At 39.6% G+C, this 26027-nt stretch overlaps 1 protein-coding gene across 1 annotated transcript in view; it reads right to left on the reverse strand.

Annotated features, from left to right (window-relative positions):
• Window positions 1-351: 351 nt before the first annotated feature.
• The window catches only part of LOC149153296 (uncharacterized), a 35190-nt gene continuing 9514 nt past the window's right edge, over window positions 352-26027 (reverse strand). The window contains exons 2-4 of the mRNA XM_089438143.1: window positions 1517-2237; window positions 1030-1396; window positions 352-909 (exon numbers count right to left, since the gene is read on the reverse strand). Coding sequence (XP_089294269.1) covers window positions 856-909; window positions 1030-1396; window positions 1517-2237 — 1142 coding nt within the window. The 3' untranslated portion in view covers window positions 352-855. The remainder of the gene's footprint in view (window positions 910-1029; window positions 1397-1516; window positions 2238-26027) is intronic.

Raw genomic sequence — 26027 nt, forward strand, 5'->3', positions numbered from 1 at the left:
CATAATGTAAAGCACTAATTTGTTTAGTATCCCTATTATGAAAATTCTAGCTGGCAAAACGATGAGCAGTTAAATGACAAAGTTGACTATGACAAAAGTAGTACAATAAACTAGTTAAGCTACAATCATTCCAACCAATCCAATTGATTGTGATATTATGAGATTGTACCAGTGCTGTGACTTCTCAAAACAAAATGAACAGGATAATGGAAATCAATCCCCTTATTGCTACGTTTGTAACGATGACCTGCCCGTCAAATTTGATACCTAACTTGCTGAGCACATGCAAAATTTCCTAGACCCAGTTTGATGTGGCATAAAGCCATTTGGTCCTCATACTTATTCAAAACCTGGTTAAACATACCATACAAGACAAAAGAGGTTGCCACATCCAGGTATGTACGGTTCAATTCCAGAAGTGCACCAAAAGACTGTCATCTAACATTATTATTGATTCAGAATGACCTTACCCTCTGTGGAAATCCATCCTAACCATTATCACCTTGAGAACTGCATAACAGAATATCAAGAAGGCACTGACTTTCTCGCTGGGTTTCCCCAGCCAACATGAACTTCACAACCCTGAAATATTGTCCATAAGAACATATACTGAGATATTAAAAACAATACAATGAGGGATGATGGAATCGCTGCAAAACATTGCCATATAGTATAAGTAGCCCCACTATCTTGTAGTAGACCATAACTTAGTGCTAATGTATATTCCATCCATTCCTGTACTTCTGCCTGCAATTTCCTGTTAGCAAGGTGCTGCATAAACCAGGGATTTCAAAAACTTTTCTATAATCCAACCTTCCATATGAATAGCTAACAGGTGCAAGCAGGGCCAGGACCTCAGCGGCGCCGGGCTTGACCAAAACTTGATTCAGGCTGCTGCTGAAGATAAGGCTGGAAAAAGAAAATATAAGAATAAATTAGGGAAAGTAGAGACACATCTGTATAAACTGTATAAGACACAAAAATATATATACCAAAAAAAACTAAACTATTTAAATTTTACACTCATACACGAGCAAGGGGCTGCTGAAACTGTTCATGAAGATGGATATATGACATTGCAGGACCCGGACAAGCAAATTGTGAAGATTGCAAATACATAGCAGGTGAAGAATGTGCGCCCAAGTGACCAGGATGGAATGGTCTCACCATAGAATCTGGAGGACCATAACCCATTGTATTTGGTGGGGCCAATCCCCAAGTTCCATGGACATGAGGGGGGACTGGAGGAGGAGGTGGTTCCATATGAATCTGTGCCCTGTGTGGTGTCCCCAATTGGGGAAATTCAGTGTTATAATTAACAAGTGGAGTATACAACGCGTGCATACTGAATGGTCCCAAATTTAAACCAAAACCAGGATCAAATCTTTGGTTGTACCTGACAAAAAATAAGGGCATCAAATAACCAAATCAACAAGAAAGGCAAACATTTTCAAAGAAGATATGACAGTCAGAAAACTGAACAACGTCCTAGAAGTTGTAACAATTCCCTATTCACCTGTCATAACTTCGGTCATAATCAGGATCCTTACGATCCTTCTCACGATCTCGAAAAATGGCAACTCTGCTATTGTTAGAATTTACTCTACCAGGAGGAGACTCCATTTGTCCATTCAAATTGTTTATTCCACCAAGTCCAGAGGAACAATCCATTAATGCTTTTGCATCATTATTTTGGAGTGGGTCCGTTGTAAGTTTTCCATCAGGACTCGAAATTCTAATGGAATAGCATTGCTCATTATCGAATGAAGCCAACTCATCTTCGACAGATGTTTCTATGAAGTCTGCAGAGCTATTGCAGTTGAAGATCCGAGCACGTGCTTTAATATACTCTTCCTTCCTTTCCTCTACACTTTTAGCAAAATTGGACTCCGATGAATTGTTAAGACTCCCCCTACCACCTACTTGAGAACCTTTCTGTGACCTCTGCATAATTTCAAACCTAACAACATTAGTCTTCTCATCGCGAGGTAGATTTACAGGAATGTCAGCCAACCGAATCACTGGATACCCACTTTGAGATGTTTTCCGAGCAATGATGCGAGAACCAGATCCATCTGTTGTGTGGCAATCAATCACCACCATTGATTGCAGACCATAATGCTGAGCAACACGATGGGCAACAAGTCTGAGATAGGAAGTTGGCAACTGTTCAAAATCAAGCTGTTGTTGGCCAGGATTTTGAATAAATTTTTCAACCTGTTGCTCCATTCGTAAAACTGGAACAGACAGCATTTGTAATAAGCTTTAGACTTCACACAAAAAGAAGCTGATGAGACTGCATGTTCAAAAATGATCTTACTGATAATGTTAACAATTGAATAATAACTAATGAAACATTGATGTTTTTCCTAGCTGAGATGGTAAGCATATCCATAATGATGGAACACATACAAAGAGTTATCTAACAGACAGCTTACCTTAGCCATAAAAATACAGAAGGGTGCATTCCACAACATCAAGTTAGCATATTGCAAGATTTTGTTATGCATAGAGCATTCTGCAAGAATAGTGACATGCATAACATTCTTCACCAAAATAAATTTGAACAGGTGTTATCCCAATGAAATCTGGCCGACCAAAACTCTCCTATCATCTAACAATGACAATCCAGCTAAAGAAACATCACATGGAAATTCTATTTGGAGGCCTTTAAAGTTTAAACAGTCTCTGATTTCCTACCTTCCCCAAGCAAACAACCTTCTTCAGCAAATAACCAAAGTTCCAACAAGTGAATGTCTGTGCTTGAATACAGCCTCACTGAATCTCCTTTGCATCCTGAGAAAAGAGAGGGATCATCTCACTCACAACTACTTCACCACACCCTCATCTGCTCAATCACACTATTTTCCTAGTTGAGCCCCTACTTTTTAGATATCTTCTTTGGCTTCTCCAAAGCTACTTCTGCCTAAGAGGGTCTAGGTCTTTATGGTTCCTCTTTAGCTCAGCTGTAGAAGCTGATAACATTTGAGAAGTGATAGCAATGGCTTGATTGAACGTTTGGTTATAACCTGCCTATGAAAAGACACTCCTTTGAAACCTGACAAATCTCCAAAAGGTTAAGCAGCACACCTTTCTGATAACCATAAAAGCTATGTTCCACCGAGTTTCAGAAGGGGGGGCGCAGGTGCAGGGAGACGCACAGTGGGGAGACATGTGGGAGCACCCCCAAATTTTAGAAATTCAGGGGGGACAGGGAGACGTCGGGATCCCTAGGATAGGGGTCACTGTCTCTAAAATTATAAAAATACAAATACAAAAATAATAATCATAAAATCCCAACAATAACACTCATCCCATGCAAATTCATCATCGTGCAATCCAGTGCAAATGCTATAATCTTGCCAATGCTGAAATTTTGAAAACTGTTAAGTCTACTGAATTCTGAATGGGATGTGAAATTGTACTCTCCCTATGAAGTCTGATGAGGTTGGAACCACTCCCAAACATCATGACACATCCTCCAAGTCCTATCCCTTATTATTTCTATCTTTGTGGGTTGATAGACAAAAAAATTGCGGGTTGATAGGTGCTCAGAAGTCCCCCACACTGGGGAAACATTTCCCCATGTGTTTCCCCCAAAGGGGGATGTGGGGAAACATTTCCCCAGGCATCCCCCATCCTCAGATCTTGGAAAGCGTGGGGGTCATGCCCCCCACCATAGGGGACACGTCCCTGTCGAACACTGCATAAAAGAGCACTGTTTTGACTTGAGCCAGAGTGAAACATGTTAGTGTTTGTAGTGCATACACGTATTTCCATGAGGGTGTCTGCTTATGGAAATCGTCATTAAAAGTATCCTATGCTTTTTCAGAAGTTCACTTTATTAATTAATTAATAAAGTGAACATTCTTTTATTAAGGCAATTTTTAATTAATAAAGTGACTAAAGTGAATCAATAATTTAATTTAAAGAGTCATTGACCTCACAGTTAGATCTCGACAGTTGAAGATTAGGTTTTTGGCTCATGTCAAAGTTATAAAAGAAAGAGAGGACACAGGACAAAGACACACCGAACATTCATTTCACAAGTCGTGAAGTCATGTGAGTGAAAGGAGAAAATCAGAGATCTGATTTCCAGCCATTGGCAAGAATTTCGGCAGTATTTAGCAGGACAGGCAGCCAACTAGCAGCAAGGACAGGAGCAGCCAGACAGCCCAGAAGAGCAGTCTGTACTGCAATCCATATGGATTCCATACTGTTGTATGGATTCCGTGACATCATATGGATTTGAGGGCAGGCTGCCTAGATTTCCATTCAAACTGTAATTTCAGGTTTGTTGTTTGTTTGATTATTCTCAGTCATTTTTCCCTGTGAGGAAGCTCTTCTAAGTTCTGAAAATAATTTTGAATGATGAACTGATCTAAAAGGGCAGAAATATTTATGTACCGTGTGTGATTGCTTTTCTCGTTTTCCACTGCACGCAAAAGTCAATATTGCCAGTAAAGTAACTAGATCTGATCTGTTTGCTTAGATCGTTGGTTTTAGGATATTTTAACAGAAGGAGCTATATTCAAATGACAATGAATAACTGATCGGAAGTTATAATAGCCTGTCAAGATCAATCTTTAGGGATAATAGCTAAAGCCAGCACCGCATAATTTCAATTGGCTCCACAAATACTGGTTAAATACATTGCACTAGGCATTTATGCCATTGTCTCTGCTTTTGGAGGCCAGTGTCAGCCCCAAAATTGCATGTTTAATATGAGCATCCTCTGTCATGCGTTGCAACATCTGTCCCTGCCTGAACAGTAGCCTCCCCTCAGGCTAGTTTAATTTTCAAACATGAACTTAGTTAATATAGCATGTTGATGTGTGTCTCAGTCACACGTCACATATAGTATTTTGCAGCCTGTAGTTTGTAATCGGATGGATACATAGTATATTCACACGAATCATGCTTTAAAACACCAAATCACAATTCTAACTTACATTGGCAATGAGATGATCCAATTCGAACCTGGGTGAGTTTTAATCACATTGACCAAGTTTGACTTGGTTGAAATTGTTGCCCTTTCGTTTAATGACAGTTTTTGGGAAGATGCTGAAAAGATTAATGTTGAGACTTCAAAGTAACTTCATTTCATTTTTAGATTCTATTTAAATTTTAAACTTTATACAAAATCAATGTTTAACAATGACTTTGATCTTTCAGGATTGCTGCTGATGAACAACCCACTATGGGTTATATTTATGAGTTGATAGATCTCACCAAAGAGCCAATTGAAAGAAGATATATGAATGTCGAGGCAGAGTATATGCCTCTTTGAGATGTGCTATTGATGAATGTTCAGAAGACAATTGCATTCTCCTTTATATGCTACTGGGTAACCCAGCATAATTTTATGATATGACCAAATTTAGTTAGTATGGGAAAGTTGTTAGAGGATTTATGACATGCATTGAAAGGTGCATCCCCAATCAAGAAACCCAAAGTCACATCCTTGCCCAGCTACAAGATTATTGGACACCTTCAAAATTGTTTGCCTATACCAGTGCTATACGAGATCTTAAGAGATTTGTCATTGAAATCTAAGATTAGACATACAAGTGCTTGAGATTCTGTTGAGAATATTCATCCCAAGAAGCGCAACCGACTGACACAAAAGCACTTAAATAACCTTGCTTTTGTCCATTACAATATTTGGCTTCATAACAGACTACTCGGTAAAACATTGAAAAAAGCAAGACTTAGCTCAGTTTATTCAAGGCTTAATCATTTGAATTTGAAAGAGTAATTTGAAGTTCAAAACCCCAAATTTAATTCACATTTCATCATATCATAATGATGACAGGTTCAGATCATTCAGTTATTGCCCTGAACATGGACGACACAGAGCTAGTAGTAGATCAGGATCCTACATCTACTTGGCTTCAATCGGAGGAGGCTCCTCCTTTTAGCGTTCACAACTCGGAGAAACTTGAGGGTAAAGTAGCCGAAGACATGGGAGAATCTGCTTCTTAGCTTTTTTACTATTTAATATCAGACTTCAGTGTTACTATCTAGTTAGCTTTTATCAGCAGAAGCTTCCAGCTCTCAGTTCAGAGTCGTCTGGACACTTATTATGGATGAGATACCTATTTATCCATGAAATGTTGGACATCTATTGATATTGGGCATTGTATGAACATGGCTTTATTGAATATCAACGAAAAATACTTTTTTAATTCAATATATAAGTATATCTTTATTTTTTTGTAGCTGTAGATTTTTCCCTTTGGTACATATTTTTAAATAATTATAATCTATTTGCTTGTATCATTAAATCCTTATCAAGCTTCATGTAGCCCAGTTGAATCCCACCAGCTAAAAGAAGCATCTTCTATCTAGTTTTGAAATTGAAAGCTGTCTGAAAGGTCAAAACAGTAATCGTTAGCACTAGTCATAATTTTAGAAGCCTTATAAGCTGTCTTGAAAGTTAAAACTGTAATCTTAAGCACTGGTCATGATTTTAGAGCCTTGTACATATTTCCATACATAATTTAAGGTATTATTTTCCTATTCTCATTGGTGATAAATATCCTGTGACTAAAATGAAAAAAAATGCCCATAGACAAAAGACTTGTGTGCGACATGAATTTACCATAACTCAATAGTTTGAGATAAACAAAGTTTAAATTTTGTAGACTTACTATGCAAAACGCAAATGCTGAATGTGAAAATCCCCATTGGCAGCACAGGGTTACTCCTAGCTTGCTGTCATGACTCTACATAGAAACTACTATTGACAAAGCATATGTAATGGAATAAATAAATATCACAAGATCAAAATGATAAAAAGTGCAAACCTAAGTTGCCATGGATACACAAACTGGGAATCAGGTACAGCTACAGAATTTTTCAAAACAGTTGACACAAGTATGTCAGGGGCATAGTTTTAAGAACTATGCACCGGGTTTCGAACCAGCCACCTATCTAACCGTGTTCGAACCAGAACTGGATCAAACCGGATTGAACCAGATTCAATAAACTGGAATTGGAAAAAATACATAAAATAATTAATTTTAATGAAAAAAATAATTTTTAAGATTACAAACCATGATTCCAAACCATTAGAGACAAAATATGGAAAGTATTCTCATCTATATATATTATATAAGATTGCATATATCAAAATGGCACTGAATGCAATACATATCAATGATATCATTGACAAAATACATAACCAATGAGGCTCTAAATGGCCTCTAGAGTCCCAAAACAATGCTACAATGAGGCTCTAAATGGCCTCTTGAGTCCAAAAACAATGCTACAACTCAAGCTACTAGGCCACTAGCCTACTACAAATCACTGATCGACATGATCACTCATCAAACTCATCACCACTACTACACATGGGATCATCACTAGGAGCTACATAAACATCATCTAGCTCAGAGTTTGAGGACTCCTCAAACTCCTCTCCAACCTCAATAGCAGTACTAGTAGTAGCATGAGCAACATCACTAGGCCTAGCAGAACTAGAAGCACGAGTTCATCAAGCTGCACAACTATTGCTTCCCTCACGAGTCACCATGTGCCATGCTTGGTCTTGCTGGTTTACTTCCTTCAGCTCTTGGTTCAACTATCAGATTTGCATTTAGATCAACACCCGTCTCCTATGTCACAAGGTTCGCCGGACTTGAACCTTCAGGTTCGAAATTCGGTGAATCTCAAAAAAAAAAAAAAAAAAAATCGTTTAGGTTCATCGAACCTAAAGGCGAACCTCATTCGAATTCGAACCCCATGTGAACCGAATCGAATTCGAACCTCAACGTGAACCTAAAGGCGAATTTTATCGACTTTGAAAAAAAAATTGGGATTCGATCTGAGGGTTTGTGGGTTTTATTTAACTGTTTAGCAAAAAAAACCATGGGCGTACAATGGTTAGAACTTAGCCCGTGGGCCGTAGCCGTGAGGATCAATCTGAGTGTGACTCGAGTCTCATGCATCTTGCAAACTGGAAACTTGAGTCGTGACTGCGAGCTGCGTGAGTCACGCTGCCGCCTGCGTGCTGGGTCTTGCGTGCTGTGTGCTGCGTGAGTCGTGCTGCGTGCTGCGTCTTACATCCTGGAGTGAAGCACTGAGACATGAGCAAAAGAACAATGTGGGATGCAACTTACCCTAGTTCCACAGGCTGCAAACAAATGTCATACTCTGATATTCAAACCCTGCAAAAATCCTTGCAATTATTTATGCAACATAAATAACCAATTCGTCACCAAAGCCCAATTTTGCATTTTCCAGTGCTTCATCAATCCAATTTCTGTTGAGCCCAATTGGAAGTTTTTCATTTAATATTATTCTGACAGAATTGTCTTATTCGAAATGCATCTTGGGTGTGAAACTAATTCTTGACAGTGAGATTGAGGTGCTTCAAAGCATTGACTAAAGATCTTTAAATGGTGAAAATATTTTCCAGGGGTAGGAAGATTCATTAGCAATTTTGATGACCCCAAGAAATCTCCATATATAAATGGCAAACAACCTGAGAACCTGAGATTGTATAGTAGATTGTTTTCTAACATTTGCTAGATTGGTATGTCATTGGATGACTGAAGGATCCTCTTTCCCTCATTTTCCCTCCAAATCTCATCTTCCAAATTCTAAAATAATGACGGGAAAAGAGGGTCCACCTGTTCTTCACACAGTGGGAATATTACATCAAGAACAGAAAACAAAACATCCCTTGTAGCATTGAGAAGCAAAGTTTGTGTCCATCCCGATTTCTTATCAGAACATTTTGAAACCTCTTTATGAAATTTTTGATTCGTCTTTTCATCGGTGACTCTCCTATCTGAGTGAATGAGAGGGAGGCATAATATTACCTTCTCTCTGTTCATCAATTGTTACCATACAAGCACCTGCCATTTTTGCTTGTGCATCCCTATGTGACCACTCAGAGCTCTGGAAAGGCAGAATCAAACACTATATTGTTTACAAGATTGTGTCAATTCACATTTACCTACCTTGAAATTTGGTAAATGTTCTTTTTCATAAATTGTCTTCAAACACTATATTTCCATTTTTCATTTGCAAACTACTATTGTATATGTTTACATTTATCTAGATGTTAGAATGATTACATTATTCATGTATGTTTACTAATAAGAATTTGTATTCATGTGTTTATGGACTGATTTTGAAATTTTTATAATTTTGTTATATATATATATATATATATATATATATATATTGAAAAATATGTATAGTCGAACCTAATGTTGAACCTCATACGAACCTGATCAGAAAATTCGAATTCAAATCGAACCTAATCATTGTCGAACTCGAATTCGAACCCGAACCATGTGACGCAGCCCGTCTCCCCTAGACAACTCCAAACTAGCTCCAAGATGACAAAGAACCTCCAAACTTGTTGCTCCAAAACTCAATGTTGTTGCAAAATTGTCCCAGCTCTCATATGCACACAAACACTAGAAATCAAATGTGAGGGGCAAATAGGAGCTTAGACATCCTTTTATAAGCTTAGGGGAGCATATTTAGAAGGGAACCTACGATGGTTTGCTAAAAAAACACCTCCAAAAACCACCTGGGAGTCCCATCAACATGCCCAACCATGTGGCTTCCTAACCGGCCGTTTTTTTACAAAAATCAGCCGATCATGTACAAAACTGGCCAAACCAGCCGGTTTGGCATCAAAATCGGCCATTTGGTACACAATCGATCCTGACCAACATACCAATCAGATTTGTTGGTCCAATTTGATATCTCAGGGAACTAACCCGCTGGTTTGACATTTTTGGTTCGACCAAACCGGTTTTTAAAACTAGGGTCAGGGGTACATATATCAAATTTTGTATATAGAATAATAAATTGAAGGAAAGAGAGTGATCCAGATTGGATCATTATCTTATTTATCATCCATCTTGAAGCTTTTAGAGTGGAAAATAGCAGAGGAATCAGCTCAGAGGACCATTTTTACCAGTGGGACCCAGTTTGGCAAATTGGGGTCTAAAACATTTTAAGAGCAATTTGAAGCGTAAAACAACATTTCTTAAGGGTAAAACTTTGTTGGTTAACTGTTGCACCTTTTTGCACTATTCTACACATAGATACATTTCCAACAAAGCAAGAATTGCCTCAATCAGAGTCCATATGCAAAAGTTATGTCACTCAGAAGTTGACCTTCTAGTTTTGACCACCATAATTCAAGTGGATGCCACATCAACCCCCATTATTCATGGAAAAGGGGTGAGCCATGTGTTCATAATAAAGATAACTCTAGAAGAGTCAATAATGTAACTATTGTTAAGAGTTCAAGGTGTCAAACTTAACCACTAGTAGGCTATCAAGTTGTGTTATAACCAAGCCACTAGGAGGAAAAGGATCTCCATTCTATTCGAGTGCATTTGTTCCTTAGATGAGCAGAGTAAACGAGAGTAGACAATCAGAAAGCAAACAGAGAGGGCTTGGGCACTGTAGCAAACCATGGGCTACAAGTCTCACTTCTTTGTACTTGCCTACTAGCCTAGATCCATCTACTAGCCTACTAACCTAGAATCTACTAGGCTAGATCCATCTTAACTCTGAATCTATGAAGCATCAAGAGGGATCAAATCTCCCGAGGTGCAAAACTCTCCCTCTCGACTCTCGATAGATCCGAAGTTAAAAAGAATCTACATTGATTTAATTTCTATAAATAAATTGTAAAGTTAAAATGATATAATTTTCATATTTAAATATATGATATGGACAAAATTATTATAGTAATTTTAAAAAATTCCCCACCAAAACACAAAACAACAATTACAAATTTTGATTTTTCACCCAACGGCACCAAAGGACACATTTACCTGGAGTCTTTCCCCTTTAAATAGGCTATATTCCACATAAATACCATGGGTTCTCATAAACCTCGAGCTCAAAACTATCGATAACTTGACTGAGGCAAGTGTACCTGAACTAACCAACAAAAATTAATAAAAATTATAACTACAATTATTTTTTAATTTGACTGAGTCAACATAATTTATAATTATAATTTTATTTTATCGTACATGGGTTGTCAAAACCCGAAGTCTAAAAATCATTGGTAATTTGACCGAGACAAAATGTTTACATAACATTACAACATCTCTTCCATACTAGGATGGAGAGGTTTGTCAAAACCCGAAACCTAAAAATCATTGGTAATTTGACCGAGTCAAAATGTTTACATAACATTACAACATCTCTTCCATACTGGGTTAGAGAGCACCTCTCCGCACAAAGAAGAACCCAAAAAGGATCAACCCACTTCGAGAGTCGTGAAGCATTCACAATCCCTATTCAAAATGGAAGCGAAGGTCGACATCACATTGTATCAAAGTGAGACTGACACTCAAAAGTTAAATCATTGGTTGAAGCAATTAGAAGTTTATTTTAGTGTTCATCATATAGAGGAGGAATGGAATATTTTGTTTGCTCGATTGAAATTAAAGGGCCATACCCTGACCTGATGGGAAAGCCACACGAAAACCTTGAGGTTGGATGGAGATCCTCCAATGACAAAGTGAGAGGATTTCAAAATCCTCTTAAGGTCACAATTTTACCTCGTTGGGTATGTAGAGGACTAGTGTATCTGGTGGCATTACTTCAGGCAAAAGCAAGGGCATATTGATCAAGAGTACACCACAGAGTTTAGAAATATAGCCATAATGTTGGGTATCTCCCCAAAGAACCGATATGTACTACTCAAGTATTTGGGTGGTCTACACAACAATCTATTTAAACCTAGATCAACGAATGAGGCTTGTGTATAGGCGCAGTACCTAGGGAACATAGGCTAGAAGAAAGGGCAATATAGTGGGTCGAAGCAAAAGGAGCACCAGGACACTTCTAAGGAGGGGAAAAAGTGGAAATGGGGAACAGATAAATAGATAGCAGCCACAGCACACTAGTGCAAAGATACCAACAACCACCGTAACATAGATGATCATACAAAGAAGCATTAGAAGTTGTATCGAGAGCTTAACCTAAAGAACAGAAACATAACGAACAAAAAAAACCATATAACCAAGTTGAAAGCGACTCAAACATGGATGAGAAGATCGTTCGTACATCATTGCAGAAGAAGGTGAAACTGAGTAGCTTTCAGCAACAAGAAGAGAACAAAAAAATCAGACTCTTCCATATAAAGATATAGGCCAAGAAATCAAAGACTAATGCTCTGTTTGACTCAAGATCGCAAGTGAATCTCATTAAAACAAAGTCGTTCAACAAATTGGGATTCGAAGTTCGTGATCATACAAGCCCATATCCATTAGGACGGGTAAATAAGGATGCGGAAACAAAGGTAACCAAAGAGTGTAAAATTAGATTTGCAAGAAGTAGACATAGTTCCCCTTATATGTGGAGTGGTGTTTAGAAGTCCCTATATGTACATGTGAGATGTGATCTTCATGTTGTAACAACCACACATGGTTGCTATTGCTATTTGCAATGAAGAGGACGAGGCTGACATGTTCGCCCTGACGCAGGGCCAGATTATAGGACTCGTTTAGCGTGCTCATTAGGGTTTCTCCTTCATAGCCCTGCTATGCTCAAAGTTCTGCCCGCTAAACCAGCGTGTTAGTGAAATTAAGTGTGTTAGTTAAACAACGAAGGTTCAACCACACCAACAGACTGATAGAAATGCACTCAGCGGCTCCGACACAAGGGGGGGGAGAGAGAGAGTCAATCATATATCAAGAGAAAGAGAGAGAGAGAGAGTCAATCATATTTCAAGAGATCAAGAGAGAGAGAGAATCAATCATATATCAAGAGATCGAGAGAGAGAGAGAGAGAGAGAGTCAATCATATATCAAAAAAGAGAGGGAGAGAGAGAGAGAATCATATCTCAAGAGAGAGAGAGAGATTCAATCATATATCAAGAGAGAGAGAGAGGGAGTCAATCATATATCGGGAACGAGAGAGAAAGATCGAGAGAGAGAGAGAGAGTCAATCATATATCAAGAGAGAGAGAGAGAGAGAGAAAGTCAATCATATATCGAGATCGAGAGACACTCATTCATTGAAATTGTGGGTATAATGAACACTTATCTCTTATGGGCACCTTAGTCCAGGACAAGGACTCTCCACCCCACCATAGAAACCACAGCCAAGTCTACTTTCAGTTGTCACCCCCAAGCCAGATTCGAAACACTGAGGGGCTTGTTTCAAGTATTAAAAACACCAATTGTCAACTGAAACAGGGACTCCAAAGGATCTCCTCCCTCCACCCCCCAGCCACTCAGCAGTTAAATAAAACCTAGGGAATCCAAAGACTAGCAGCTTCCACCCCAAGAAATGCCAAGGGAATCCAGAAAGTAAATCTTCACCATTTAAATAAATACACAGTGGTTCCACCCACTAGGGAAATCGAAAACCCAATATAATCCAACAGCAAGAAAGTTTAAGAGGTTCTTCCTCCAAGAATCCAAGGACACAATCCTCCACCCACACCACTAAGGGAATCCAGAGAAACCCTTCTCTACCCTCTAGCTTTACAGAGACTCCAAAGGCATTGCTACTCACTAAGGAGAAACCATATGTATAACAATATTTCCAACTGAATTCATCTCAATGTCTTTTTCTTCTGTAGTTTTTTCTTTTTATTGCTCCTCCCCCTTCCTGCATTTGTTTCTTCTTGTTTGTTTGATTGCTTCCAATGAAGTCGAGCTCCATGTCCTCTTCGCTGCTACTACCCCTTGATTTTGAATTGGCTTCCTCTTACCTGTTGTTTACTTTTTTGCAAAGGAGTTGAATTCCTATCCTTACTGTCAATCCTCATAAATTATGTCTTGTCTTCCTTGTGAGTGTTCCCAAAGGCAACATGGCCCTGCGTACTTCTGCTTGCAGCCCAATTTAATCCCTGGTCAATTCATTAAAGATCACCAATCAGCCTTTAATGGCTATCCCAAAAAAAGTTCAAATTTATGCACAAGAAACCCATGGATATCCCAAGCAAGCCACCTCCTCAACTCTAGAATCTGTATCCCTTGACTCAATCCCCTTTTAAATTTTATTTCTGTAAAAATATTTACCATGCATTTTTATGAGAGAACCATGGTTGGGGTTGTCACACATGCGGAGATTCAAGCAATACTGCCTCACCAAGGATGGAAAATCCTTCACCATCAACACACACAAGGGAAAGTCCAAAATCTCAGTAGTAAGTGCCAACCAAGCCAAGAAACTAATCAGTTCCATCAAGAAATATGTTTTATTGTTTTTAAGAGAAAATCAATTTGTTGAAGAGTCAACAAGAGCAAAGTAATCCTTTAAGGGTTGTACTAAGAAACAAAAATAGCAACTAGAAGAGTTGTTAGAGGCCTACAAGGATCTGTTCCAAGAGCCTAAAGGGATACCACCCAAGAGGGAAGGGGAACACGAGACCCAGCTATTGCCAAACTCCCCATTGCCGAAACAATGGGTTGTACAAGCGATCTGTTATTGAAACAAAGAGCAACAACTACCAAAATAGGGTGTAATTCAACCAAGTACTTCACCATGTGGGTCACCCATCATCATTGTGCCAAAGAAGGATGGGACTTCGCAAATGTGTTACAACGCGCTAAACAAAATTACACTCAAGAACCCCTTACCCAAGATAGCTAGAAGACCACCTTCAAAACCAAGTAAGGTTTGTATGAGTTGTTAGTCATGTTGTTTGGCCTATGCAATGCACTAGCTACATTTATGAGGTTAATGAATGATATATTGTGCCCTTTTTATAAATTAATTTCTTATTGTCTATTTGGATGATATATTGGTGTACAGTCCTACTTGGGAGGAGCACATATCACATTTGATGCGGGTGCTAGTGACATTAAAGAAGCACCAGCTACTAGCAAATCTCAAAAAATGTGAGTTTTCATAGCAAACTTCGGTGTATATGGGGTATGTGATAAGTGGAATAAACCTAAAGATAGATCTTGCCAAGATGGAGGCCATCATAGATTAGTCGATGCCTACTAATGTTTCTGAGGTCAAGAGTTTCATTTGGTTAGTATAGTACCTAAGGAAATTCATAGTCTCATTTTCAGTAGTAGTAGCACCACTCCACACCATAACAGCAAGTGGCAAGAGTTTCCAGTGGGGAAAGGGTCAACAGAGGGCCTTTGAGGAGTTAAAGAAGAAAATCAATCAAGCACCAATTCTAGCATTATCAAACTTACAACAACCCTTTGAAGTGGAGATAGATGCAAGTGGGTATGTTATGGGAGCAATCTTGATTTTGGGAGGAAGGCTTGTATGTTACCATTCTGAATTATTTCATGGTGCAACTCTCAACTACACTACCTACAACAAGGAGCTTTATGCCCTGGTGCAAGTTGTGAAGAAGTAGAAACACTATCTAATGGGAAAGAAGACAGTATTCCACATAGATCACCATCCACTATAATATCTGCAAGCCCAAAGTAAGTTACAGCAAACCAAGCATTACAAGTGGACGGGGTTTCTACAACAGCTTCATTTAATGATCAAGTACAAGAAGGGAAACACAAACAACTTGGTTGCAATGCTTTCAAGACCACTCACATCAAAGATCACAACTTTGGGAACTTTGATGCACATGGAGCCATTCACCCATGATGCATAAAAAGAGGCATATTGTGAGGATGAGGACTTCAAGCTCATTTTCCAAATGGGTTTTCTCCCCAAAGGGTTTCCCGGGTTATATCTTATGTTAATTCGTGGTTTGTGAGTTTTATTTCATTGTTCTCTATTTTTTGCATAATTATAATTTGTATGCATACGCCATAAATCTAAGGAGAAATTAACCCTCATAGTGTAGATTTAAAATTTTTAAGCATAATTTTATCAAATCCATTCTGACAAACTATCCAGTGGACTATCCACGATAGTTTACGAATCAAAGGAACTAAAATTAAAGTAAATCAACAATGTTTAGATTGAAATCATTCCACTGATCACCATTCATCAAATAGACAGTCAATTCAACATTGACCATTAACATTCCTTCCCTTTTGAGAGAGGATGTTGAAATCAGTGCCAACATATACCCAAAATCGAGGTACATCTCCAAATTGGCTTGGGATACAGCAAGGTATGCGAAGGTGCTGCAAGGTACGATTGAAGTAAACAAAACAAGTTTGTTTTCAATACATGGTTATCCTGTGAGCATTGGATGTTTCCAGCACATGGATCTGAGCAAAGGTAATAGGCTTGGGGTACAACAAAGTATTGGAAGGTGTTTCAAGGTACGACAAGGTACACATTGTAATATTCCCACTTGGAAATGACCCAAAAATACCATTGTGTTTACTGAGTTTATGGAGCTTCCTCAACGAGATTTTTTGTCAAACAATTAATGCCACAATGTTTAGTTTCACTTTTCAAATTTCAACTTCAAATAAATTAACATAGTGATCAAATCTTGTCAATATAATGCTTCAGAATAGTATAGATTGATGTGTAATGCACCCAGAAATATAAATAGTGTTGATACAAGTTTGTGAAGCAAGGTTCATGACCATAATTAGTCTTTACATTAAAAGTTGAAAAGAGAACAAAAATGAGTAACAAGATATAGGAACCTAGTGCACAATTCAGCAAGCAATCTTCTCTTTGACATTCGAATTCTATTGTGAGTTCAAGAGTGTACTCTATAAGTAGTTAACTCCAGCGAACATAGATATATGTCCTCTGTTATAGCCACAAAATTAAGCCCAGGTACTCCTTCACAATCATATTCCTTCACGATCCTATTCCTCAACTTCCGCTCCTCGGTCTCCAAAATCTCCTTTGGAACCCAAATTACTTCTCCCTCTTTGTCCAATGGTGGGAGCTTAGTAGAAGTGACTACATGCTTCCCGAGGCCTTTTTGAGGCACGAAATATGGAAGACATTGTGAATTTTACATCCTTCGAAAAGCACAAGCTCATAGGCCACTTCCCCAACTCGTCTCACGATTTTATGTCCCGTAGAACCTGGGTTTCAATTTTTTTGCCCCCTTTGTCTTGAGTGATGATTTCTTGTGGGGTTGAAGACGAAGGTATACCATGTCTCCCACTTCAAAATTGCGCTATATCATGTGCCTGTTGCATATAATTTTGTTGGTTTTGTGCCATTTGCAAGTTATCCTTAAGGACTTGTAGGATATCCTAACTCTCTTGAATCCATTCTTTAGCCAAAGGGGCACAGTTATCCCCAAATACACGATCTACAGATGTTGGGGCACCATATATGTAGAACTTTTTGACGAGCATCATACCAATAGAGATGTGGAAAGTGGTGTTGTAGCAGTGTTCCCCTATATGCAACTACTTTACCCATGCCTTTTGTTGGCCAGATACATAGTTCTTAAGATGGATCTCTAGCCACTTGTTGACTAACTCGATCTATCCATCTGTCTTGAGGTGGTAACTAGTGCTTTGTGTCAGCTCAGTCCCCACCAGTTTGAATAACTCCTGCCAGAAGTTGCCCATAAATCTATTGTCTATGTCACTCATGATGGTCTTTGGCAACCCATGCAATCGGAAGACCTCCCAGAAGAACAACTTGATCACTTGTGTTGTTGAATATTTAGATGGTATGGCAAAGAAGTGTGCGAACTTCCTAAGTCGGTCCACCACTACATATATGTAGTCCTTACACTGTGCCTAAGGTAACCCAATGATAAAATCCATGGAAATGCTTTCCCCTTTCTGCACAGGGATAGGGGGTGGTTATAAACTTATAGTAATCATGTCAGATGAGTATGTTCAGCTTTATTCTACTGGCAAATGCTGCACTCCTTCACGAACCTCAACATGTCCATCTTGAGGCCCTTCCAAGTGAACCTCTCCCTAATCTGCCTATAGGTTTTTATGTTCTCTTGGTGTCCTGCCAAAGGTGAGCTAAGAGTTGCCTGCATAATCTTCTTCTTGAGCTGTGATTATGGCACCAAATAGATTTGGTTCTTGTAGTAAATGATGTCGTCCACGACCTGGTATTTGTCATCATGTATCAATTTGTCCAGAATCTCGCAAGCGAATTTGTTTTTGGAATATTCTACAAGCAGCAATGACTTCCAATCATTTCTTATCTCCATGAGTGAGAGAGTGGGTGGCATCCTTGAAAGGGCATCTGACACAACATTTTTTTTCCCTTTGACCTACTCGATCTCAAAGTCATAGGTCTGCAATTTGTTGATCCATTTATGTTGTCTCTCACTCATCTCCTTCTGCTCCATGTGGAACCTCAAGCTATTATGATATGTCTTCACTTTGAACCTGTTCCCCACAAGATATTGTCTGAACTTGGTCAATGCATGCATGATGGTCAACATCTCTGTCATAAATTGAATAATGTTGCTCAAAATCTCTAAGTTTGTGGCTCTAAAACGTTATGGAATGGTTATCTTGCGTCAAAACAACTCCTATTCCAGTCCCCAAAGCGGCACACTCCAATAAAAATGGCTGGGTGAAATCTGGTAGTGCAAGCACGGGGCATGAACTCATCACTTGCTTCATCTTCTCAAATGTTTCATGTGCTTTGTCAATCCAACAAAAAGCCCTTTTTTGGTGAGATTTGTAAGAGGTGTCGCCACTGTGAGAACCCCTTAACAAACTTTCTATACTATGTGCAAAGGCCAAGAAAGCTTTTAAGTTCAATTACATTTTTCAAGGTGGGCCACTTGACGATTGCCCTGATCTTCTCTTGGTGGACTTGAGCCCCATCATTCCCAATCACATGCCCTAAGTAAAGCATCTTTGTCATGTCAAACTCACACTTGGACTATTTTGCATATAGTTCTTGTTCTTCCATAATCATCAATACCTCATCCAAGTGCACTAGATGGTCCTCCCAAGTCTTACTACAGATAAGTATATCATCAAAGAAAACCAGCAAGTACTTCCACAACTGTTTGTTGAACACATGGTTCATGCATGATTGAAAAGTTGTAGGGGCATTGGTTAGCCCAAATGGCATAACCAAGAACTCATAGTGCCTATAATGGCACCTGAACCGTGTCTTAGGGTTGTCCTTCTCCCGAACCCGAATCTGATGGTAGCCTAAATGAAGATCTATTTTTTGAAAAATATTTGGTTCCTTTCATTTCATCCATCAACTCATCTATCCTAGGGATAGGATACCGGTTTTTTATTGTCCTCTTGTTAAGAGCTCGATAATCAATACACATCCACAAGGTACTGTCCTCCTTAGCCATCACCATTGAAGAAACGAAAGGACTAGAACTAGGCCAAATGTGACCCAACCTCAAAAACTCCTTAATGGTCTTCTCAATTTCATCTTTGTAAACCTTGGAATGTCGACCAGAGTTGGTAATGACAACCTGCACTCCTTCCTCCAACTCTATAACATGTGCAAAACCTTTGTCTAGTGGTCTACCTAGAGGAATGTCAGAAATTAAAAATTAAAAATAAATAAATAATTGGTGTTTACAGAGCAATACCTAAACTTCATCTAGATGTTATCGCGGTTGATCCAGTTGTTTGTTGTATGTAATGAAGCACTCGACTACCCACTCAATGTCACCCCACCTCAACATGGCCACCATGTTGTTAGATGATACTATCTTCGATGGATATTGATGCATGGCCCTCAAAACAACCTTCCTGTCATCCGCTGGATCTATAAACTCCATCTTCGTATTCCGGTGATATGTCATATACTTCCCAATGTAATAGAGCCACTAAAATCCTAGCACCACATTGGTGTCTAGCACATCCACCACAAAGAAATCATTTGCCACTATGCAATTCCCCATTGTTGGATTTAGGTTGGGAATGTAACTACTGCAATGCATCTGATGGCCACCTATTATGGCTACTACAAAGCCATAACACTCCTCTGTTGGAATTTCTCGCTGCATCTATGAAGTTATAGGAAGCCCCACCATCAATCAACAATGTCACCTTGTGCCCTGCCAGAACTCCTTTGGCTTTGAACATGTGATACCTGGAGAATCCTAACATGGATGCAATAATAGGGGCTTTGCCTCCAACCTATGAAGTCTCAACCCCAACTGTCTGGTGTCCCTGCTCCCGAGCCTATTCCAGTTTTGGCTCATCCTCATTGTCATTGATGTCACTCACTGAATATACCTCAATATAATGGGCCTTACCCAACTTGTCCCTCCCTGCACACATGTGCCCCAGTGCCCAAGGCTCTTGACAGTTGAACAAAGCTTCTTCTTTCTCAACTCCTTCCAAGTCTCTTCATCCAACTTCGATTTCCTGGTCCACTCCTTCTGAAAAGGTTTGACTTCTTTGCTCTTCTGGGGGAAGGAAGACTTAGGAGTGAATCTGCTCTTAGGAACAACATTTTGCATGCCCCTAGCTCTGTTAATTGCATCTCGTATAGTGGTTGGTTGATACCCCTTAACCCAACCACATAGAGGCTCAAATAGCCCCTCCACAAATAACATCAACAACCGAGCTTCTAATAGTTTGTGACATGTTGTAGCCGCTGCAACACCCTCCAAAATTTTGGCTTGCACTTAAATTCCGAAGCCTTCCTTGGTCTTTCCCTTTATGGTTGCAAACACTTGAGTTCATTTCATGAGCTTTCTTTCTAAGAGTCTTTTTACCCCTTTTGCTTGTTTGATCAAATGTCGTCTTTGGGCATGTTTGATTGTGTTACCATGCTTGCAGTCCTTTTTTGGTGATTTCAAAGGTTGGTCTTTGTGTATCCGAGTTGTCATAGCTATGTAAACATATGTCGCACTCATACACAAAGTTTTAAGCACTATCGCACAAGTGTCATCACGGTCATCCTAAGTGTTGCACTCGTCGCTTTTCGTTCTAGGACAGTCTCACAAAGGGTAATGCTTTGTCTTGTTGTTCCAGTGGTCTATGTTGTGTCATCGAAGTATGCTAAGTGTGTGATCACAAGTTCAAGTTCCTCACAAGCTCACTTTCCTCCCGCACTTAGCCATTTCTCCGAAAATCCTTCTGATCGAGCAACTCACTTTCACCAACCCTGACTGAACTACGCATTGCGCAGTCTCAGCCCTCAGTGATGCAACTTTGCTACCTGGAACTACACAGTCACTGTCCCTCGGGGCAGTTGCACTGCGCAATTCCAGAGCTGGGCCAGAATCGCGTAGTAACTCCTCCCAACTCGACCTGAACTGTGCATTTTGCAAGATCGGTCATCAAGCTTCTTCCCTGCCTGTTGGAACCCTGCAATGCGCAAAGGAACAAGCCTGCCCTGCCTCCCAGACTGCACAGAAGTGTCTCCCCAATGTCCTCCCTCAATTGGGACTCACTGATCTCAAGAACTGCGCAGACCTGTCCTCCCAAGCCCCTCTGCTATCGAGTCCTCCCTTGCCTCTGAAAACTACGCAAACCTGCCTCCTAAGGTCCCATATTGCATCAACCACTAACTGTCTCAACTACACAATCTTGTCTCCCAATGGCTTCTACACATTTTTCCCAATAGTAAGGACTGTGCTCAGGAGTTCCTCAGCCAAGCCTGAGTTGCACTCCGTGAAACCTCAGTGACCAACCTCCCTCCCTATCACCTAGAACTACACAATGCACAGTTACTGGGCCCCCTTTCCCAACCTATCACTTGTCCCGAGCCTAGTCCATGGATAACAATGTAGCATCGTAAGCTGGGGAGTTTTTTGGATATGATGTCGTCCCGTCATGAGTGAATTGCAAGAACAAGTACATTGTTAGATCATAGCGAAACAATGAAGAAGGAGAAGAAGGAGCAAACATGCTAGAAGACTCACTTACAGCTGGACGGACGAAGGAGCTTATCAAGAACAAGCAAAGGGAACACATGCATGAAACCACCTCTCAAGACCGAAGATCCTTGAAGACCCTGCATCATCAAACTATGCGGAGGAGAAGAGAAAGCACATCCAAGAACACATCTATCACTCAATACCGACAACAACTTGACATTGCCACCTCAACAAGCTAGTCCACATCAACAATGTCATGTCAAGTCATGTCATAAGTTGTCAAATGCCACATCACTATTATGAGCCATGTATATTGTAAATCAAATGTAATGTAAAGTGGAAGTCCAATGGACACACATGAATATGAAGAGTCATGTCAGTTGAAAAGTCATAGGAAGTTGAACAATCATGAGGGTAGTCAAAGAGTCACAAGGGTCAAGCATCACCCCTTGGTTATATATACCCCCTCATTGTATGAGCAAAGGACTTTTCACCTTGGCTCCTCCCACAAAGCATAGAGAGTTTTAGTCAGTTCTTTGAGGAGCAAGGAGTGGCTCCAATGTCCCACTACTAGGGCTAGTGATGTATGATGTGAATATGTGTCTTGGAACTTTTGCTTAATACAAAAGCCTTTTTAGGCTAGCACTTTTCCATGCATGACTTATGGATGTTTGTAAGACTATTCTGTGAGCATTTATATTTCATGTTTGTTTCACATGTACTAAGTTGAACTATTTCGGTTGTTTTAGTGTTTATCTTGTTGGGAATGTGCTGCAATACTCATCATTGTTGTCTCATCCTTGTGGACTACTCTGCATGATACTAGACAAACCTTTCCCACTCATCGGTTATAACGTTGTCACATCCGTTGTGGACTATTCCACTGGATGGTAGACGAGTCTTTCCATGTTCTTTGGTTTTAACAACTGACGCCTCTGTTGTGGACTATTCTGTTGGATGTTGGACAGTTCTTCTAGTTCACGTGTGTCTCTTCCTGGGTGGTACTATTACCTCTCACTTAGAGGCTCACTTTTCTCCTCCCTTTTACAGTAAAAGCACCTAGACACAATCACGTTGCACACTCACTAGGCACACTCACCTTGCTTTTTGAAGGTACCATTGCAACACTCTCTTGTGCTGAAAGCTAGAGCCGAAGCAAATCTCTAAGTATTTGGCAACTAGGCCATCATACTAGATGGGACTCCTACACCAAACGGTGTGAAGTCTAATTGGGACCTCATATCGGGGAGATCCCCTAAATGTTGGCGAATCCAGCGCCGTCAACATGATCATAACTACTAATCTCATGAACTCTAATATGTATGCCTTCGCACTGCCTATCTGCCTGAGTTGGTCCAACTCTCAGAAATGAATGTCCAAATCCTTTCGGTCAAAGCGTTATATGAGCCTCTGAGTGAACTCAGTGTTTGAGGTTATGTTGGCGTGACCCATGGTCACTAACCCATGATACCACCACTCATGGGCGTCCCGTCCAAATGTAATGTCGCCAACTTAATGGCTTCGACCTTGGTCATCTGATATAACTGAAGGTATGTGTCCAACTTTTGGACCCATGATCTGGCTTAGCACTTTGATGACCAATCAAAACAAGGAATAGTCACCTTTCCCAATGTTTTTTGTAGCTCTTGATTCTGCCTCAAAACCCTCTGAGTTGCCTTACGTTTGCTTTTTAAATGGAGGTGGCAGAAGTTAGTGAAACTCATAACAACCTGGAACTCATGTCCCAACGTTTTATACTCCTCCAAATACTCTGCATAAGGGATCCACTGACTCATTAGCTCTGTCTGGTCTTTTGTCATCTCATATAGGAACTGAGGCATGTTGGGTCTAGGTGCTCTGCTGTATAAGCGTGAATGGCTCTACATGGTAATAGGGGCATGGCTACCCTTTGCACTGTTAGACCCTTCTCCATTAACAAGTTCCTTCTCAATGGAAGTTACTTTATTAGCTATCCTGCTCATTAGATCCACCATTTCCTTTTGGCCCTTAGCCAAATCATTCAATGCACTAAGCAAGTTGTTGAATGCTTGAGTTTCCTTGTCCCCCATGTCCAGCCCTTCTTCTTCAGGTGTCACTTCTACCTCCTTCCCCTTCTATAGGGATTTCTTCTTCCTCTCCTCTTTCATGAAGACTCTTTCTTCTCAAGAATGGGAGTAAGCTCTCTGACCTTGTATTGTCTTTTGCAAGTGACATGTGTGGTCCACTTTAATATTCCCACTTGGAAAGGACCCAAAAATACCACTGTGTTTTCCAGTGATGCGAAAATCGCAATTTCCAAATTTCAACGATAAAATCGTGCGATAATTACAAGGTTTTTTCGGCGATTTTTATGAAAAATCGCGATTTTTTTAAATAACTGTGATTTTTTCCAAAAAATTGTGATTCGATGTGAATTTATCACGGGCCATGCGGACAACGGTTTTATAAGACCAAAAACATGATTTTTGGAAAATCATTTGCACAGACAACGGCAGCGAAGGGGTTTTGGAATGACCTAGCAAAGAAAGCTTGGTCGTTTGGGAGCTGAATCCGCTGATTGGAGGAGAAAAGCGGATTGAGAGCTAAGGAGGAGACAAATTTTCTCTATCAAACCGGTATGGACACCAAAATTTTGTGTTTTGTAACTTTATTTTGGTTTTTTTTATGTTTTTGGTTGGGTTTGGAATCTGGATAACCCATTGTTTATCAAAAGAATTCAATGGGTTATCAAATATTTTTGAATTGATTTTAATCTTGATGGGGTTTTTGATTTTTCATTTTGTTTGTTAAAAACTTAAATTGTCAAAAATTCCATGTGTTTTGTCAAAAATTGTAAGTTTGTAACTTGTAAATTGTAATCCTTATTTTGCCATAGGTTTACCATTCAACTTCAAAGTTCAAAGTCAAACTTCATCTTACAAATTTAAAACTCAAGAATCCAAAGATCAACCAAGTTACAAACATGCCAAAGAAATTGGACCCTCTGTCGGAATTTGGTGAACCTGATGGAGGGTTTGAATAATAAACTTGTCTTGCAAGTTGTGTGGGCAGCATATGTCAAGGGGGGTTTACAAATTGAAGTATCACCTTGCACAAATCCCTGGATTTGATGTAGGGCCTTGCATAAATACAAATCCTAAAATCATCTAAAAAGCCACGAGATCATTGGAAAATTTAGAGCACAATAGAGAGGCCAAAGCAGAAATGAAGAAGCAATTAACAAAGGTTGTGTTAGGCTCAAGTGAACAAAGAAGTGGCACTCGTTCTACTTCAGTATCAATATCTACAACCAACCTGGTAGCTACTTCATCATTTTTTGTTCCTAGAACCACGCCTGGTTCACAACCATCTGTCACTTCAATGCTTAAAAAAACTGAGAAAGAACAAGCTGACAAGTTGTTGGCCAAATTTTTCCTTTGGAGTGATATTCCTTTTAGCGTTGCAAGGAATAATCCATTTTTCCAGCCTATTGTTGATGTTATTGCAACTGTTGGCCCAAGGTACAAAATCCCTTCTTATGATGACTTTAAAGGCCAAATTCTTCAAAATGAAAAAGTTGACTACACCAAAAATTGGAGGAGTTTAGGGCATCATGGGCACAAACAAGATGCATTGTGATGTCAGATGGTTGGACCGACCAAAAGGGGAGAACCCTTATAAACTTGGTTAGTTGTCCCAAGGAGACTATGTTTATGAAATCTGTTGATGCATCTTCACATATCAAAGATGCAAAAATTTTATGTGATTCGCTCGATGTGTTTATTTTGGAGGTGGGTGCAAAACATGTTGTCTAAGTCATAACGGACAATGCTGCAAATTATGTTGTTGCTAGCAAGATGCTTATGGAGAAGTAGCCTACTTTATTTTAGACACCTTGTGTTGCACATTGTATTGATTTGATGTTGGAGGACATAGGAAAAATTTCATTTATCAAAGATATTGTTGAGTCATCAAAAAGCATTACAAAATTTATATATAATCATACATCTGTGCTTAACTTGATGAGAAAATTCATCAACAACAAAGAGTTGATGCGCCCCGCCATTACACGATTTGCCACCGATTTCATATCTCTTCAATCCCTCTTGAATTCTATGTGGGATGTGAAGAGAATGTTTCTTTCAGAGGAGTGGCATGCTTTGACAATGAGTCGCAAACCAGAGGGAGAGGCCATATGCAGACTAGTTTCATACCAGGAAGACTTCTAGGCGGGAGTGCAAGAGGTGTGCACCATTACTGAACCTTAGGTAAAGGTTTTTCGATTAGTTGATGGTGAGAAGCCCACAATTGGCTATTTGTATGAGGCCATGGACAGGGTGAAAGAATCCATTCGATCCTACTATGATGATAAGGGAGATTAGGGGTTTCAGAGACAACTCCT

Source organism: Pinus tabuliformis, chromosome 9 (genome assembly GCF_031772625.1).
Source record: "Pinus tabuliformis cultivar Carrire ecotype Pingquan chromosome 9, CPIR1, whole genome shotgun sequence".
In the NCBI taxonomy this organism is placed as follows: Eukaryota; Viridiplantae; Streptophyta; class Pinopsida; order Pinales; family Pinaceae; genus Pinus; species Pinus tabuliformis.